This window comes from Crotalus tigris, unplaced genomic scaffold (assembly GCF_016545835.1).
Source record: "Crotalus tigris isolate CLP2741 ecotype Arizona unplaced genomic scaffold, ASM1654583v1 scf7180000024342.5246164, whole genome shotgun sequence".
Lineage (NCBI taxonomy): Eukaryota > Metazoa > Chordata > Lepidosauria > Squamata > Viperidae > Crotalus > Crotalus tigris.
This window is the reverse complement of record NW_024100512.1, coordinates 4,568,032-4,587,256: the sequence shown is the minus strand read 5'-3', so window position 1 is coordinate 4,587,256 and position 19,225 is coordinate 4,568,032. Positions and strand designations below refer to the sequence as shown.

At 41.0% G+C, this 19,225-nt stretch overlaps 1 protein-coding gene across 3 annotated transcripts; it reads right to left on the bottom strand.

The window, feature by feature from the left end:
* Positions 1–165: 165 nt before the first annotated feature.
* LOC120300536 (monoacylglycerol lipase ABHD6-like) lies at positions 166–18,286 on the bottom strand. Of its 3 annotated transcripts, none has more exons than XM_039326710.1 (8): positions 15,932–16,337; positions 11,032–11,188; positions 10,179–10,292; positions 8,681–8,813; positions 6,633–6,790; positions 3,631–3,685; positions 1,752–1,852; positions 166–782 (listed from the first exon to the last, which is right to left on the bottom strand). In XM_039326710.1, exons 1-8 carry the CDS (start codon positions 16,120–16,122, stop codon positions 606–608), a joined length of 1,086 nt encoding a protein of 361 aa, XP_039182644.1. In that variant the 5' UTR covers positions 16,123–16,337; the 3' UTR covers positions 166–605. The 3 variants fall into 3 exon arrangements, with proteins under 3 accessions (XP_039182644.1, XP_039182645.1, XP_039182643.1); XM_039326711.1 differs by adding an exon at positions 18,247–18,286 and having other exon boundaries at positions 662–1,852; positions 15,932–16,046; XM_039326709.1 differs by having other exon boundaries at positions 662–1,852.
* Between the last annotated feature and the right edge of the window lie 939 nt (positions 18,287–19,225).

Below are 19,225 nucleotides of genomic sequence, written 5' to 3'. Positions count from 1 at the left end.
GCTCCCTACTAATCTAAAATTTCCTTTTGTCAGAGCAGGCTAAGGGCTTTTGTTGTTGCCGATTCATAAAGTCTGCCAAGCAGTCTTGTTCCATTTCTGTCATCCTTGGAATCTTTTTGATATCGGGGCCCCCTACAATAAGTTGATTTCAGAGGAAATAGGTGAAGTGCCTGTCAGCTGATTTATTTTCCTGTTTGGAGCTCTGCCTCTGATATTGGAGAAAATTGAGGAATTTGTGGTTCTGGGTGACTGTGCCAGGAACCATACAATTTCACAATGCAGAAAACTGAAAAAGTATTTGGAAGCAGTCTTTGCTCAGAGGAAAGACAATTAGAGTGAAGAGGAGGTAAATAAACATAGCTACATGGAGTAACACCAATGCTACACACAGAGAAGTGCAAGTTCCATTAGAAAGCTGGATCAATTCTTGATTGGTCTTTATGGAATGGTGGCGCAAAGCTTTGTTCTCTCTAGGTCCTCACCACCTGTGCTGCCTACTAAGTATCTTGAGTTGCAGCTCCCATTGGACCAGCCAGAGAAGTCAACATGGGGCTAGTGGTGGGGCAGACCTTGCCTGTCTCCAGCCATCTGGCACTTCCTGAGCCTCAGGCCACCTTCTTCTGCTTGGCTGAGTCACAGACTAAGTTGTAGAATTCCAAGAGGAGCCTTGCAGAGATCCTGGGTCTCTCCAGGGTTATGAAGTGTCCACATTTCTCCAGCCGATGCACTTGGGAATTAGGAATGGCATCCGCCAAAATTTCTGCACCCGAAGAATCAAAAACCTACACAAAAGGAAACAAGGAATTTCTTCCCGTCACAACTGAAATATTTATGTTGAAAAAAAAAAACATCCTGACTTGGGCGTGCCATCTTACATTTACTCTTGGAACAACATTCAGTATACAAGCCTTTAATAGTAACTGATGTTTTACATGGCATCTCTGCCATTCTCAGATATTCAGGTTGGCGTGGATTGTATAGCCAGGTTACATGTGAGTTCTATTAAGATATAAAGAAGGGTCTTTGGTGCTTTCTGAGCTTGGTGGTTTTCTTGCAGACTATTTCATTATCTAAACATCAGTGCTAGCACTATCACTGTTTTTATTTACTGTTAATAGTTCAACCTCTTGACCACTAAGATCCATCAGGATGTTCTCTGTCATTATTTCTATGATTTCATTTCCTTTGTTTGGATATGCTTTATTGATTTTATTGGATTTACTTTTATGATAATGAAATTGATTGATTGATTGATCCATCCATTCAGTTTCTATGCCACACAACTCAACCGACTTTGGGCGGCTTATAAGTTTATGAAAACTTTTATTAAAAAGTGTAAGTGAGGATATAGCAAAGTGGAAGGAAAAATGTCTGTGTCACATTTCTCCCAATTCTGAATTTAAAATAAAGTAGCACTGCCTTTCATCCTGCCTGCAAGTGCTGCTTAACACTTCAGCATAAACCTTTGCTCTGCACGCTGGGCAAAGTCCCCAGGCTGGTAAACATGGCATAACCTTCTTCCTCTAGAAATGTAGGCAAAAAATTCAAGCTGTTCCTTGAACTGCAGAATGTCGCCTTAAGAATAAGAACTGACACTTATTTTCAAGTGAAGTGTTTCCATCAGGAACAACGAAACTCAGCAAATGAAAAACCACAGCAGTACAATTTCCATTGCAGGGATGGTTCTCCTGTCTGATTCTAAAATTACACACACTGTGCCAAAAAACCCCAGATACACATAAATCCCTTACCTTGTCCTCCTTTCCCCAAATGATCTGGGTGGGAGCTTTGATTTTCCTCATGTTCTCATGGAGGCTGTACTTCGATTCAGTGCTGGTGAGGTCCAGAAAACCTTTTTCAATAAAAGGAAGCAGAATTGGTTTGGTTTTTTCCCCTCATTTTTAATGAGCATTGACACCTGTCATGAACTTCCCTTTTTCTGATCTTCAGTTTTTTTATTCTTATATTTAGTGTATGGTGATGTTACATTAGCCAGGAGACTAGAAAGCTAATGCAGAGTAATACAGATAGTCCTCAATGTACAAGTACAATTGATCCTAAAATTTCTCACTTTTGTTAAGTGAATTTTGCCCCATTTTACAACTTTTCTTGCCATAGTTGTTAAGTGAGTCGCTGAGGTCTTAAGTTAGTAACATGGTTGTTAAGTGAAATTGGCTTCCCCTTTGACCTTGCTTGCCAGAAGGCCTCAAAAGATGATCACATGACCTGAGGGCACTGCAACCGTCACAAATATGAGTAATTGCCAAGCATCTGAGTCTTGATCACATGATCACGGGAATGCTACCATGTTTGTAAGCGTGAAAAACGGTCACATAATTTTTTTCAGGGCCATTGTAACTTTGAATGGTCATTAAATGAACTGTTGTAAGTCAAGGACTATCTGTAGTTTGGCTGCCTGCTTACTATCGTAGCTCTGTTTGGTACATGCTTGTTCACTTCCAAAGGTGCACCACAGGAGGGCGAGCTAGCTCTGCACCAGAAAGAAAGACAACGGCTTTCCTGCAACAGCATCTGAGGCACTTTCCCTCCACCGAAGCTGCCTCACAATGGGCATCGCAACTGGGATAGTTCAGTGCTGACAGGATTCTAATTGTCCACATAAAGCAGCGGCTCATCTCGAAATAGTATCTATTTACCTACTTGCATAGAACATGGTTCTGAACTGCTAGGCGGGCAGAAGCTGAGATGAGTGACAGAAGCTCACCCCACTACACAGTGCTAGGACTCAAACCGCTAGATCAAAGATTATCTCCAGCATCATTAATGAGGAGATCTGATTAAGGAACCCTTTAACCCTTTTCTCCCTTACTTGCCTGATGCCAGTCCTGCAGCTTCTCTAATTTGTATCACTCTATGTAGCTGGACAGGGACCTCTGGATTCTCCACCCAATGGGGGTTGAGTTGACTGGGAATTATGGGGTTTATATTCCTAACACCCTTGGAGGACTTGTAAAATAGGAAAGGCTGTCTCCTTGTGATTATGATCCTGAAATGTGTGGCCAGGGGCACTGGCTCAGAATATTAGTGTCTCTTCCATTGTAAGCTGCCCTCTTTTCCTGCCTCATTATTGTAAATAAATGTATAGTAAAATAGACCAACATTTTGCTGATATATCGGTCCTTTTCAGGATTATTTTCTCATTTTAAAAAACAGAAATGGCCATATCTGAAACAAACACAGTGAAAATCCACTGATTGAAGCTATTTTGGCTGTAGCTCCCTGGACGGATTCCCTTGATATTAAATGTATGTTTGCCCCTCTAAAACGGGTCCCCAACCCTGGGGCTGTGGCCCACTACTGGGTCATGAGCTGTTCAAATCGGACCACGGAAGCAGCGGGTGAGCGCACCACATGAGCGCACATCCCCACTTGTGCAAGCAGCGGGTAGGTACATGCACACGAGCTCCACTTGTGCGAGTAGCGAGTGCATGTTCCCACAGCTCCCCCCCAATAAAGCCGCACAGGCATGCTTGCCAGCCATTCATGTGGAACCATCCCCCATCTGCCCGCCCCCCCCCGGCCGGTCTGCAAAGCCAGAAAGTTTGGGGAACTCTGCTCTAAAATATGGATAAGTAGCCCATCCGGGTCCATGCTGTGTCTTGTACATACACAATGCAAAAAACATCTTATGTGGTCTCCGATCCTCAAGGTATGCCTTTAGGAGCTAAAGTTGAAAGGAGAAAAGTATAAATTAAAAGTATAAATATAAGTTGTAGGTGTGAAAAATATAAGTCATTTTTTTCAATGCCATTGCAACTTTAAGTGATCAATAAGCGAATGGTTGTAACTCATTACAGGGCTACCTGTATTGCTGGGGCTGTTCTGTCCTATGTTTTTCTATTATTTGCAAGTACTTTCCCCACTGCAAAATCCCCATGAAATGAGTATGGTACAGTATCTTCCCTGGAGATTGAATTGAAATGTGAAGTGTTAAGGATCTAGAGCAGGGGTGTCAAACTGCCAGCCCGCGGGCTGGATGCATCATAATGAAACCGCGCCCACCTCATTGCCGGCAATGGCAAAAAAGTCGCGATATGTTGCGACACATCACATGACGTTCTGAGATTGACACCCCTGATCTAGAGTAATGTTTGTCAAACATGGCAAACTGAAGGTGAGTGGACTTCACCTCCCAGAATTCTCAGCAATGTCTATGCTGACTCTGAAGTTCTGGGAGTTGGAGTCCACATATCTGGAAATTGTCAAGGTTGACAAACCCTGATCTAGGAGCCTACTTCCAACTATATTGATGCCAAAGAGGTGAAAGGTGTGTGCAACATCACAATGCAAGCACGCTTTCATCCTTGGCTTGTGACATCACATGCAAGTACATAAGGAGTAGAATTTTCATCACAACATCACAATTCATGTTCTCACTTGCCCTCCCTCTGTAGATGCTTTTGACCAGGGTCATTGGTCATTCACACTCATATCCTTAGTCTGCTCAGAACAAAACAAGCCAAGAAAAATTATTTAACTGTATCTGTGAATGTAGCTCCCTTCACTGGAATTCTCATCTTTTGAAAGAAAATTTGAAAGCAAATTCTCTATCAAACTGAATGAGAACTGGTAGAAAAAATATTTTATGATTCCTTTTGTAAGGCAAAAAAATAGATGATAGATAGATAGATAGATAGATAGATAGATAGATAGATAGATAGATAGATAATAGACAATTGATAAAGATAAGTAGATGATAGTAGATACACAGAGATAGATAGATAGATAGATAGATAGATAGATAGATAGATAGATAGATAGATAGATAGATAGATAGATAATAGACGAATTGATAAAGAGGTAGGCGATGATAGAGAGAGAGATTTATTGTTTTTATTACAGCCACAGACCAGAGTTCAAAATAAAACATGCTAAAATGTGAGTAAAGAAACAAAATAGGATAAGAAGGTTACAATTGGTGGCAGTTTCATCTGTGGATATGGTAGTCAAGAGTGTGTCTAATTTTACAGGCAATATAGCAGAATTTGGCTACGTTCAAATTTGAGAACATTAAACATACATAAAAGTGATCAGAATTTCCTGGGTGTTTTACCAGATTAGGAATTATTAAAGTGGGTCCCAGGATCCTCACAGAGGATGCAGCATAACAAAGACATGAGCTGCAATTTCAATTCAGGGGCTGCAAGGGCAGAATTTAACCTAATGGGGAATTTTTTTTTTTTTTGTACCCAAAACTGCTGCAGGGAGAGTGCTGAAGTGTGCTAAAATTAGTGCCCTTTGAATTTGGAGATGGTTATGTGATGTAGATATTTTTCTGGTTTGAAAAAGAATGCTTGATTATGTATTTCATGAAAACTCCCAACAATAATCTGTATATATTAGTCAAAGACAGTTTGGGCAATAGAGTTAAGCCTGTTCATGATAACTAGCCAAAAATGGGCAAAAAGTGGGATCCAGTCGATGATGAAGATGAAAAAGGGGGAAAGGGCCTAGAAAAAAATAACGGTTATTTTTTATGATGCATCCACTGTCATTTTAAATCAATCAGGGCCCTGAAAAAATATTTTTTTAATTTAAAAAAATTAAAAATTTAATTTTGTGCCACCTCACAGAATGATGTCATGAAGAGCTTGGCCCTGAGAAAAATTGGAAACAGCAAATATGAGCTGGAAAGCTTTGTCCTCTAGGATTCTCTACATTATTTGGTGAATTGCTGCCAACTTGAGTAGACAGTATTGATCCAGATGAGCATCTAGCAGCAAAAGAGAAATGGGGCAATTGCCTCCATTCTCCTGAAGGACTGTTTCCTTAAGGCTTCTCAGCACTGTATTGTTTTTATCCCTGTGTTGTGGGAACTATTAATTCTAATATCTGATATCAATATCAGATAATATATGATTCTGATATCAATGTGCTTTTGCCCAGTTAATGTCTGCCCTCAGCCTCAGGAGCTCTCTGGAGGATTTTAAACCATCACTCCTTCAATCTAGTTCACAAGATTATTGCTGTGGTGTAAATGGGAGGCAAGGGTTTTATATAGGCACTTTGAGTTTCTGGAGGAAAGGCAGGATATAAATCTAACTAGGAAACAACCTATAAACAATAATGAATAAGGCCAGAATGTATTTTATTTTTGTGTTTGTCTGTCCATCCCGTTCTCTTTCTTGTATCTCTTAAATTATCAACCTACAGGCAGGTTATGTCCCAGTATCTCTGGGATACCTTTCCTTTAAAAAGAGCAGAGTAAATAGGGAAGGAGGGAGGGAGGGAGAGAGGGAGGAAGGAAGGAAGTAAAGGAGGAAGGGAGGAAAGAATGAAGGGAGGAAGGAAGGAAAGAAGGGGGAGGAAAGAAAGAAGGAAGGAAAGAAGGGAGGGAGGGAGGGAGGGACGGGGAAGGGAGGGAGGGAGGAAGGAAGGAAGGAAGGAAGGAAGGAAGGAAGGAAGGAAGGAAGGAAGGAAGGAAGGAAGGAAGCCATGCATCTTTTTTTTTATTCTGATATTTGGGAAATATTTATGCTGATCTCCCTTCCATCTTAAATTTCAGTCTTGTGCACTTCCTGACCATCTTGTAAAAGAACTTGCGGAGAAATGGAAGATGTTATTACAAAGGACTGAGAGAGCAGCAATCTAGAAAAATGTCAGATGTTCACCTGCATCTTTAAAAAGTTGGGCTGGGCTAGGCAAAGTTTCATGAAGTTTTCTGTTTGCTCCTTAGTAACTGGAACAAGAGCACTCTTGGCAAGATCCTTCAATAAAACTAGCTTTTTTAACCACAGAAACAGTTCACTTTGTTTTGGAATCTTCAGGCCTAAAATTAGGGTGAGAATATGGAATAAATATATAAAAAATTACTACCATATTCTAGAACAAAACTAGCAAGAATCTTAAAAATATATAAAATATACTAAAAATGTGTTAAAATTAAGTAATTTCTTTTTTTATATAAATATTCTATTAGATTTTTATAAGGATAAAGGGGAAGTGGGGTCAATAAGGGTATAACAAGGGGTGACAAACAAAAAAGGTTAGAGCAGGGGAAGGGATCAGTACAATAGTGGGGTTATCCCCTACATTAAATCAACGCTTCAGCAAGTAAACCTGTCCGGGTATATATATTCAATCATGATAATATAAGATAATAGTACTTGATATAATATTACTAATTATATTACTAATTAATCAGATAACTTTAACACATTAATATATTACTTATTAGTTATAGTTACTTATTGTTAAAATCACAAAAAGAAAAAGGAAAAAGAATTCATAGAAATAAACATAAACATTAAATACAAAATAATTAAGTAATTTCTTTTATCAACATCCTCAGCTGGTAAATAGCAATAGCACTTAGACTTATATACCGCTTCACAATGCTTTACAGAAGGGGTCCCCAACCCCTGGGCCACAGCCCATTACCGGTCCATGAGCTGTTCAAAACTGGGCTGCCTGAAATGGCGGGCAAGTGTGTGCATGCACGCACATCCCCCTTGCGTGAGTAATGGAGAGTATGTGCATGTGCACTCCATTTGTGAGTTGAAGTCCATGCCTCACATTGCCATGGTAGAGAAGCCCTGATCTAATGGGTCAATTGGAGAAAGGACTGAGGCCACAACAGCAAGAACACTCTAGTGCAGTGGTGGCGAACCTATGGCACTAGTGCCAGAGGCGGCACTCGGAACTCTCTCTGTGGGCACACGTGCCATTGTCCCAGCCTTGCCTCCCCCCATGACCCGCTCACCAGCAGCCCCCCCTGGAGGAGAGTCGCCCCCAAGTGTGGCCCATGCCGAGCAGCGCAGCCAAGGACATGGCAGCCAGGCAGCATAGACAAGACTCTGCCCTCACGCCCCATCACGCACAGTTGATGCTGCAGGGTGCAGGGTGAGGGTGTGGCCACCATGGTGATCTGTGACGGGCCCTGGAGGCAGTGAGTGGCCCTGGAGGCAGGTGGGGTGGGGGCGGGATGGGGGGTGGAGCAGGGGCAGGGCCAGTTTTTGGGCACTCGGTTTCTAAAAGGTTCGCCATCACTGCTCTAGTGTGTGATGGTTGGGTGGATGCAGAAGAACCAGCAAGTCATGGAATCGGAAGTGATATCTTTTGCAAGGCAAGTTAGTTGAGGATCCCTGTGAAAAGTGTGATTGTGTTGTGTATGTTGACATAGTTAATATATATATTGCCTCTTTAAAGATCAGTTGTTTTTTAATGGGTTTTGTTGGATCTGGAGGTGCATTCCCCCTAGTTCTATGCTGGCTGAAATTTCTACCATAGGCCTGATTGAAACTTTTTGAAAAGGGATTAGAACAAAACCCTAATGGGAGGTTCTAACATTGGTTACAGTTTTGAATTGAAATCTAGCTGCTGTGTTACAAATGGGCTACCCAGAAGTAGCTATGAAGAAATGAAATTTCTGATGAGAGAAGTCATCTCCAAACAGCCCATCCTCATTATATAATCTAGATCAGGCATAGGCAACCTTGGCTCTTTCATGACTCATGGACTTCAACTCCCAGAATTCCTGAGCCAGCATGGCTCAGCTTGGAAACCTCTCCCTTTCCCCTCAGCATGACTGGCTCAGGAATTCTGGGAGTTGAAATCCACGAGTCATAAAAGAGCTAAGGTTGCCTACCCTGATCTAGAGTTTGAGCCAAGCATTCTGGCCTTTTCCTTCAGACTTCTCTCACTTGATGTAGATACTTACCAGCTGGGCAGAGGAGGGCTAAAGAGGAGACATGGGCTGGATAGAGAGCGGCATAAACCCCAGCAACCATGCCTCCCATGGACATGCCAACCAGATGGAAAGGCTTGTGGTTCAGGCCAGCACACTGGACAAACTGAAACAAACATTGGGAACAAAGAGATTGTGGTTGTTCTTTCATGAGATGCTCACCCATCCTAATCCCTTCTTTCTAGAACTAATTACACAATACAACGAACAATAAACTAATTACATGGGCTAAGTTCACACTGCCTGGTAGGGTGAAATATTGCTCACGATTCAGCGATTCATGCAGATTAATGTTTATATGGCTGATGCAGCAGCCTCTAACATGACAAGTAAGAATGTCATCCAGCAGTAAGAACAAGATTGAGTAAAGAGGGAACTTTATGGTAATAAAATACATTTTGTAAAGAAATTTGGTTATGCAGTGTAGGCCTATAGAACAATGTTGATGCTTCCAAAATATGGAAAAGGTATCTCACAGGGATAATGATGAATCAAAAGTAATAATGACAAAATTGAGAACATCTGTTACAGCCCTTTATTAAGATGCTCACAAGATAAGAATAATACTAAATACCTGAAAATTTTCCCTCTACTGGAGAGTGCACAAGACTCTTGGACGTGACAGTTGATGTCCCATTTGTAATTCCAGCCCAAAACATGACAATATTGCACAAATCAATAAGTGTTGGGGGAAACTTTAATCACTATAGGCCTGGGCATATTTTTCTAGGATTGTCATAATAATCACCCAACATCAGACTGAAGCTGTCCTAAATAAACCCCAAGTAATCAGGATTCATTGACATTAGTAAGCGGATAAGGAGCGTGCAATTGCAATGTCTTCCATGTTGGACTTATCTGTGGAGATTTGGATTCAGTTCTTTAACTCTCTGAGGTTCATTAAGTACCCATGGGCAAATCATAGCTAGAGCTAGTTTTCCTTGAACTGTTTTGAGGTTAAAGCTGGACAACCTACATCTGAGAAGGAATTGAATAGGAATGAAAATAATGAAGTACCACGCAATGCACAGCTACTTCACACATCTGTGTGACTTTTGAAGGGATTGATTAGAAAGCATTGGGTTTCTCTTATGTGCATTTTTAGAAAAAAGATTCTTGCTAGATGGCAACATCTAGCCAACTTTGGTTCATCTTGGAAAATTTAAGCAGGGTTCAACCTGACCAACATTAGGAATATCTGATCCAGAGTGAAAAAGTAAAAACAAAAGGATGGAGTCAGTGGCAAAACTCTTTTGTTTCCAAGAAATTAAATGGACAAGCCCATGACTCAAAGGAGATTCTACATTTTTAATTCAAAAGATAGATATTCTATATATTTTTCATTGCACAGTCACTCCTGGAGTTTATATCTAATTTCTCTCACACACACACCACTCACTTTCCCCATTTGCTGCCACTCACCAGCCTTCAAAGAACAATGTATCACATCACTGCTCAAGAAAGGCCCTACCTGGTGTATCCTTTTAGCTTGAGCAACTGCTGTGTAACTTTCTCCAAGCAAGCGAGTGGTTCCCCCGTGACCTGGCAGATCAAGGCAGATCAAGTGGAGGCCCTTAGGAAAGACCTATGGGGAAATGGTTGGGCACGTGAAGCCAAGGAATCAAAACAAAAATAGCTGGCTTTGTTCACTGCCAAAGGCAGGACTAGAGAAGAAATGTGATTCTTTGTCCCAGACCAGATCCAGTTCTCTCCCCCAATATCTACACCCACCCTACCCCATCTTTTCAATTTCTTCCACTGCTCTCAGCTGAAGCATTTGGAAAGCAGTGAGCATGCTCAGACATCCTTGATTTATTTGGGGAGATGATTATCCTCCTTAGATTTCACTCCCTTCTGGCCGCTAGCTGCTCCACCAACAACATGTTATTGATAGCCCAAAGCTCATAAGGTCAACAATTTGCACAGGGTCTGAGTTTCCCAGTCTGCTTTATCATAGTGGCAGATGGCTGGTTCTCAGCTAACCCCAAGAAGATAAAGAAGCAGAAAAATTGGCTAGAGCCTTAGATATAGGCATGAGCCATTCTAGCCAGGAACTCTGGAGATGGTTCTCCTGCTTGGAAGATTACCAGAGTGGGGCAGGTTGTACCTCAGAGACACCCACAGCATTATCTTTGGTCTTCCACCCATCCCACTCTGCTCAATGGCAAGAAGGCTCAGGGGCAGATGGGACACAGGGAGTGATATGAGCACATTTCCTTTAAGAGAAAGAAGGCTTCAGCAAGCACATAGGACGTTTTGTCTATGACTTCTAGTACCCAAGGCCAGACTAGCACCATCCAAGCTAGAATAAAGGGAAGACCTACTTCAATGGTGTTTAACCACATGTCTTTGTTGAGTGAGAATCCATGAAGCATCAGCACAGATGGTTGGGATCCAGGCTTCCCTCGCATGAAGTATCTGAACCGGTAGCCCTCACTATCGAGATTCTTTACCTTCACACCCATGCTGTGACGCTTAGTCCTGAAAGAATGGAGAACAAGTATAGGAGGCGGATGGGGATTTTGTGGAGGAGGCGTATTGTGGAATGACTTCCATTCCAAGCTTGGTTTGTGGTGGGTGGAAGAGGCTATGAAAGCTGTCATACATTACAGGCCACCCAACCAATCAGAAAAAAATAGATGAACTCTTTGCCAATCAGTTAACAAATGTATGTAGGAAGCATACCACAATAGTAATGGGAGACCTCAATTATCCAGATATCAACTGGGAGACAAACTCTGCAGTGAACAGGAAATCAAAAAGATTCCAAACCAACCTCACCAACAACTTTATTACTCAAAAGGTGGAGGAAGGAACTAGACGTAAAGCTATATTGGACTTAATCCTTACAAATAGAGAAGAAGTGATAGAGGGAATTGAAATTGCTGGAACCTTGGGTGAAAGTGACCACGTCATACTGGAATTTAATATAATGCAAACACTACAATAGAAAACAATCCAACCAGTGTCTTAAACTTCAAAAGAGCTGACTTTAACAAACTCAGAGAGAACCTAGGAAATATCCTATAGATGAAAATCCTAAAGGGGAAAACAACCCATGAAGCATGGGAAACCCTGAAAAATGCAATCATAAAAGCCCAGACCACCACAATACCATTGAGAAAGAAAAACAAGAATTTTTAGAAGAAACCAGCATGGCTGCACAAAGATCTCTCTGACAAACTGAAAGACAAAAAGGACAAATACAAAAAATGGAAAGAGGGGCACATAAGGCTGATTATCAGCAGACAGCCAGAACATACAAAGATGAAGTCAGGAAAGCAAAGGCTCAGAATGAACAAAGACTTGCAATAGAAATCAAGGATAATAAAAAAAAGTTTCTTCCAATATAGTAACAACAAGAAAAAAGTCAAGGAAACTGTAGGCCACTAAAGAGAGAAGATGGCAAGGAAATAACAGGCAACATGGAGAAAGCAGAGCCACTTAACTTATACTTTGCATTTCACACAAAAAAAGAACTATAGCCAACATACAAAAAAAAACCTACTGCAAAAGACATGCCAGAAACAAAAATTAAAACAAGCAAGAAAATAGTAAGAGAACACCTATCTGACCTTGACGAATATAAATCACCGGGACCTGACAGATTACCTCCCAGAGTTCTGAAAGAGCTGGCAGATGTTATCTCAGAACCATTGCACCACATCTTTCATAAATCCTAGAGCACCGGGGAAGTACCTGAGGATTGGAAAAGGGCTGATGTGGTTCCCATCTTCAAGAAAGGAAAAAGAAACAGACCCAGGAAACTACAGACCAATCAGTTTAACATCAATACCTGGGAAGATCCTAGAAAAGATAATCAAAAAACAGATCTGCGAACAACTAGAAGCAAACAAAGTCATAACCAGTAGCCAGCACGGCTTTGTTAAAACAGATCATATCAATCCAATCTTATTTTTTTCTTTGATAAAGTGACTAAACTAGAAGACCAGCGAAATGCTGTGGACATGGTATAGTTAGATTTCAGTAAGGCATTTAATAAAGTATAGGAGAGAGTTGAAGCTTTGTGTCTTTCCTTCCTGCTGAGGTGAAGTGCTCTCCACCCATCCTTGAATCCGCTAAAAGATTTTTTTTTCTCTTTTCATGACCGTTTTATCAATGTGAAATCAGGGTGGTTGAATGGAACTGAGCGTTTACCGCTGGATGCTCTTCCTGACACCTACGTGGTGTTTCCAGCAGATATTTTCTCTTTCCACCCTGATAGAGAAACATCTGCCACTGCCTAGGATTGAACTCTCAACCTCCTGAGTATGAGGACAGCATCTTCACCTCCAGGCCACCTCACAGCTCAATCCGCTAAAAGCAATACTAGCATGATATTGGCAATTTCTGTTGCCAACCCATTATTGTGCCTCTGTTGCTTTTGCTCCAAAGTTCCCTCACTTTCCTTCAAGGTAATGGGTGATGTAGCCTATCACATTTTATACACCTTGAAGCTGCCTTTGGACAAATAAGGGAAAATATTGTTTGAATAACCGATACAGCCAACAATAACCAAAGACCATCTCATCCATGGGCTGGGGTTGAAGTGAAGACATTAGGACAACACAGTAAAAAAAAGTGGGGAAAAAAACCACAACAAGTTGGCAAAGATGTTTGTGCAAGTGAGGAGAAGGCTCTGAAAGTAGGTACCATTCCCGCATGAGAGAACAGGCAAAATTCTAAGTTTATTTACTGAAAGCTTCATAGTCCCAAGATATAAAGAGTAAGGAAGCTGGTCTTGAAGGAAAGATGCAAGACCATTATCTAGGCATTTGGGAGGGGGGGAAAACATTTCTTAAGGCCTGAGAAACATTCAGAAATGGCTCCTTGATTCACAGGGAGGTACAGTACAGTCAATCTTATATGATTCTATTATTACAGGCTTTCTCAAAAAAAGTAGTTATAGACTTCCAGAGGAGTTGATTTCTTTTCTGTCTAATGGGGCTGACACATTCTCTGTGCCTGGCAATGTTCGGACTGTGACTATTCATGATCAGACTTCCCAGTGCTCACTTTTCCTTTAAAAATCTTTGGCTGCTGTGGAGGACCTTTCTCCACATGAGCCCAATAACAGCATACTTGATCTTGTCTTCAGTCCATAGTTTTAATTCCTTCCTTCCTTCCTTCCTTCCTTCCTTCCTTCCTTCCTTCCTTCCTTCCTTCCTTCCTTCCTTCCTTCCTGCCTGCCTGCTGCCTGCCTGCTTGCCTTCCTTCCTTCCTTCCTTCCTTCCTTCCTTCCTTCCTTCCTTCCTTCCTTCCTTCCTTCCTTCCTTCCTTCCTTCCTTCCTTCCTTCCTTCCTCAAGTTTGTATGCCACCTGACCCTCAAGTGACTTTGGGTATGGGCATAAGTGTGACAGATCTAAGTCACTAGATATTATTCTGGCAGTGTTTGAGGGAACCCTGAAGATATATAAATCTCTTAGGCTTTGGACTCTTCCTCACAAAGCTGCATTGATGTTCCTTTCTCCAGATCCTGAATTGGGAGAAAAATAATCCTGGCATAATTTAAATGGCATTGCTCTAACCACTGAGCTTTAAACTCCATCACTAACATGGCTTGTGAGCGGTTTAATTTATACAACTTTACTGTGGAGCTTTTAAAGTTGTTAGTTGGTGAATTATCTGGCATTGCTTCCACTCTTCCACCCAGGATTTGCAACTGGTGGGAAAAACCACCCCCAGTCGCTCTCCTTAGAAGCAGGGTAGGCTAGGATGAACGTGAACAGGTAGTTGGGATGGAGATTTAGCCTCTTTTCAAATTACTCAAGTGACAGATGGCAGGTGTAGAGATGCTTTAGACCAGACTATTTCTGAAGATAGAGTCTGCTTCTGGAAGAATGGTAGACCCATGTCCCAAAAATAGCCCAGCTGACAGGTGAAGGAGGGGTAAGGAGGAAGCTTTCATGTCATTTTAAAACTCTCAGTACCACTTCATCCTACCCTGTCATTCATATCAGAGGTCCCCAACCTTTGGGGCACCAGGGACTGGTAGCATGGAGAGAGGTTTTTCTGCAGACCAGAGGGGCATGGTTTTGTATGCTGCCTGCATCCTGTGGATGGGGCTTTGCTTGTTTGTGCGGACCGGTTGCTGGCATGTCGCTGCCCGGTAATGGTCCATGGACCAGTGGTTGGGGACCCCTGATTTATATCACCAACATGCAGTGGTGGGATTCAGCCAGTTCGCACCACTTTGGTAGAACCAGTAGCTAATTTTTTGTTGCCCAGACCCAGAATGGACTTCCGGAAGTAGCATCCACACAGAGAACCGATTGTTCAAGCATTTGAATCCTACCACTGCCAACATGTCATCTGAGCTATTTTTGGACAAGACTTCAGAACAGGTACTGTAGATCAGTATACAATACCTGAACTATGGTCTAACTCAGGGCTTTTCAACCAGTGGTACGGGTACCACCTGTGGTACATTGGCATCTGGCAGATGGTACGCAACCATCCCAGAAAAGTGATAGTGGGGGAGGATAATGAGCTGAACTGGTGGCAGCACCGCACAAGCCTGAGCGAGAGATGGCTGGAGCTGCAGGCCTGTCAGGGCTCAGTGGAAGCACCAGGATCAGCACTTCTTTGGGATTGTCAGAGCTCAGTAGAAGCATCAGGATCAGTGCCAGGCTCCAACTGGAGCTTAGCATTGATCCTGGCACTTCTACTGAGCCCAGAAGAAGTGCCGATCAGCTGGAATGTTGCAGCATCTCCAGAGTCTTCTGATTTACATTCAGATGCTTGGCAACTGATTCATATTTGTGATGGTCACAGTGTCCCAGGGTCATGTGAAGTGACCAAAACCTATTGCAACCACCCAGCAGACAGGGGAAATAAAAACCAAACAGCCCCCCCACCCCCACCCCTGCTGCCAATCCTCAACAGAAATGCTCACAACAGTGAAAACCTCGGACAGGAGGAAGAGCACCACCGGGTGGGCAGGCAGGTGTTTTGCTCGGCTGTGGCTTGGGGGCCACTTTTTTCAGTGCCATTGTAACTTTGAACAGTCACTAAGCAAACTGTTGTAAGTCAAGGATTACCTGTACTTCATTACTTTTTTCCTTTTTTTTTTTTTTTGGTCATCAAGTTTTTGACACCTTGCTAGGCGACTGGTGATACTCGGATATTGCCATATCCTAAAACTGGTACAATGGGTGAAACGGTTGAAAAGCCCTAGTCTAACTGACCAAGTATGTCATGTATTATATAAGAAATATACTTACCAGATCATGATCCGGAATATTAGAGAAGGCAGCTGATTGTACTTTGAGATAAAGAGGTTAATTAAGACGTCTAAAGCACCGTATATGATAATTTTGACCTTGATGCAATTCATGCCTGTAAATAAAAGTGGTTCTTTGTCACTTTTGTTGCCTAAAAAAAAACCACATGATATAAATATGCACGGCTTCATGATTTTAGATCCTGTTAACCAATGACTCAGATGATAAAAGCAAGGGTTTAATTATACTGTCTAATTAATTATACCATAGTTAGGGTGCTGGCCAATAACATGGGTAACCTCATTATAAGGTTTGCACATTCATGAAGGATTAAGCTATGGATCATTAGTAACTTATACATGACCATTCATATAAGAAGCAATTTTATTGTTTTATGATTGTTTTAACTCTGTACGCCGCCCTGAGTCCTTTGGGATTGGGCGGCATATAAATAAAATTAAATACAAATTAAATACAAAATATGGATTTGAAGTATTACGACCCCTTTAGATAACAGGAATGGTTTCCCTGTAGAATAAACAAATAACCTGTGAAATTTGCAACCACAAAATATACAATTTGGATAGTTTTCAAAAGAGATCAGATATATTTAGGAATTGGGGGGGGGGTATAAGACTTTAAAAGTTTTCTGGCTGTAGAAGTTATGGATTACCTAAAATCCTAAGGCAGTATAGCTCTTGAAAAGCATTTTTGGAAACAAGACCAATCTCTGGTCACCTCTGAAATAGAAAGCTGAACTAGACAAGTCTTTAGACAGATCCCACAAGGTTCTTCTTATGCTCTTATGACCAGAAGGTATATCATCCCCAAGTTACCTGAACAGAAATGAATTGTGTTAATTTTGGGTATATGAAAAGGAGGCAGGTGACAAAAATCCGAAGTAAGGCCTACAGTCACTGCGTGATGTTCAAGCTTTTTTAAATTGGAAAGAACACACAAACATACACAGACACATATGAAAATGATGGGTTAATTTATTCAGTATAGGGAAAATATAAATACAGTATGTGATCCTATAACAGCTTTCAACAATGTAAAAAATGCATTCATGACTCAGAGGAGCTACACACTACACCCTTAGCAATCTAGATCATCCTCTGGATGAGCAGGATGAATCAGGATGGGGGAGCTTATTTTGCTGACTACTTACAATGTTGTTTACATAGGTCATTCTGAACAAATGCCCATGGAAGTGATCAGATACAAATTCTGGAAAACGTAATCCAAACAGAAATTTTCTATAAAGTAAAGATTGCAAGCTGCAATCTAATGGTCCTTGGGATAAACAAAGTAAGATTCTCTCCTCCAAAGTGATGTACTTCTAATGGAGGAGGAGGAGGAGGTGTGGCTCAAGATTGACTCAGCCTTCCATCCTTTGGAGGTCAGTAAAATGAGGACCCAGATTGTTGGGGGTAACATGCTTATTCTTAGAGAGGGCTGTAAAGCACTGTGAAGCAGTATGTAAGTCTAAGTGCTATGGCTATTGCTAAGTGCTAAGGAGAGGGAGTTTTGCAATTGTGGAATGATCAGGAGAAGCTTTGCAACCAATACTTTCTCAGATCTTCAGTCCCATCCCCCACCTTCATCTCTGAGGCTGGGGAAGTTGGTAAATGACTCTGTGTACTGGTCTCCAATAATTCACTCTACCATTTGTAACTGGGAGGTTTTTTTTGTTTTTTTTAAAATAGCATTTAAAGATGAGGAACAGAAGTAAGCCTTTCTGGCCCTTACTTCCATCCTGCACTGGATTTCTTGCAACCTCTGACATCAGATGCTCCAAAGACAGCATATATTTGCTGTCTAATGGTAGATATTTTGGAAGCATATTTATTATTTTCTGTTCAAGGTCAAGTTTATGGAAGTTAAGGGAAAATCACACTAGTTCTCTGTGCATAGTGCAGTTTGTTGGGTGGAGCATCCGGTCTACCAAATATAAATCAGCCTGTTCTGCGTTTCACTCCAATCTAGGAGCAAGTTTTGCAGGCAGACGTTACATACTGTAAATACATATAATGAAACAAATATATGTTTAACATATATGAAGAAGAGCTGAGCCAACATTGGGCTGATTCATGTTATTCATGCACTATAAATAACATTTACTTTGTCTTAACAGGTTGTTTAGCCTTTCCTTTTTCGTTCACAAATTTGAGTTATGGCAACATCTACAAACCCTCTCAGCTTTAATGGTACTTCCTTCCAGCAATACTCTAATAGGATTGTAACCCATAGACAGAAACAGACATTTGGAAACTAACTGGAAAATTCTCTGTTATTTCCATATAGAGCCTTACCTGAGATGGGTAAGGATGATGACTGTCCACTGTTTGTGCCTCTTTGCAATTGTTGGCGATCTGCATTTTGAAGCAGGATGGAAGAGGCTTTAAAAGCTGCCTTGCTCATGTGGAGGTGTTAGAACAATCATTTATTCCTCCCACATCTGGAATCTTTGGAAACTGCCTTTTGGAGCTTGGATAGTTTGCCTTTTCATCGCTTTGTCTGGCACCTTAAAAAAAATATCAGAAGGTTGTTTTTTTTAATAACTTTATTAAAAGTTTTGAATAGAACAATAAAAATAGTGCAAATGAAAAAAGAGAAACAATGCAAGAAAGCAAAAAAGATGTATACAAGTAATCCTTGACTGACAACCGTTGTAGTGGTAAGTGACCATTCAGAGTGAAAAAAGACTGAAAAAAAGTGACTTATGACCTGTTTTCATGCTTACGACCATCACAGCATCTCCAGGGTCACGTGGTCAAAATTTGGCAACTGCTATGTATTCATAGCAATAGCACTATGGGAAAAACAAGACTTATAGTGCTGACGTTCCAATGGCCGCCACCCCCTGTATTTATATCAGTTTTTTCCAATATATTTCATAATTTTAACATTACTCTCTAACTGGCACATTCTGCATCCACGTAGTCTTTGTTTTGCTCAATCTGAGTATGTTATTTCAGTAACAATATGTAAATAAGCCTCAAGAAGTATTCTGAATTCTGCACCGTAAACGTTTGAAATTTGAATATTTCACCTGGTTTTCATAATTCTTTGTGGAATATGCTACTTATTGAAACCAGTGAGATGGTTCTAATACTGCAGGGAAAAATTTTTTGAAATGAGTTTATCTTTATTTTGTTAAAGATTAAACTTTGAAACCTATATGAATTATCTTCTATGATCGTTTTTTTGTACATTTACCTTCAAGAAAAAATGTTAATATTGAAGCAAATAGCTTTATGTTCAGATTTATTCTTCTTTTGTATTTTTAGT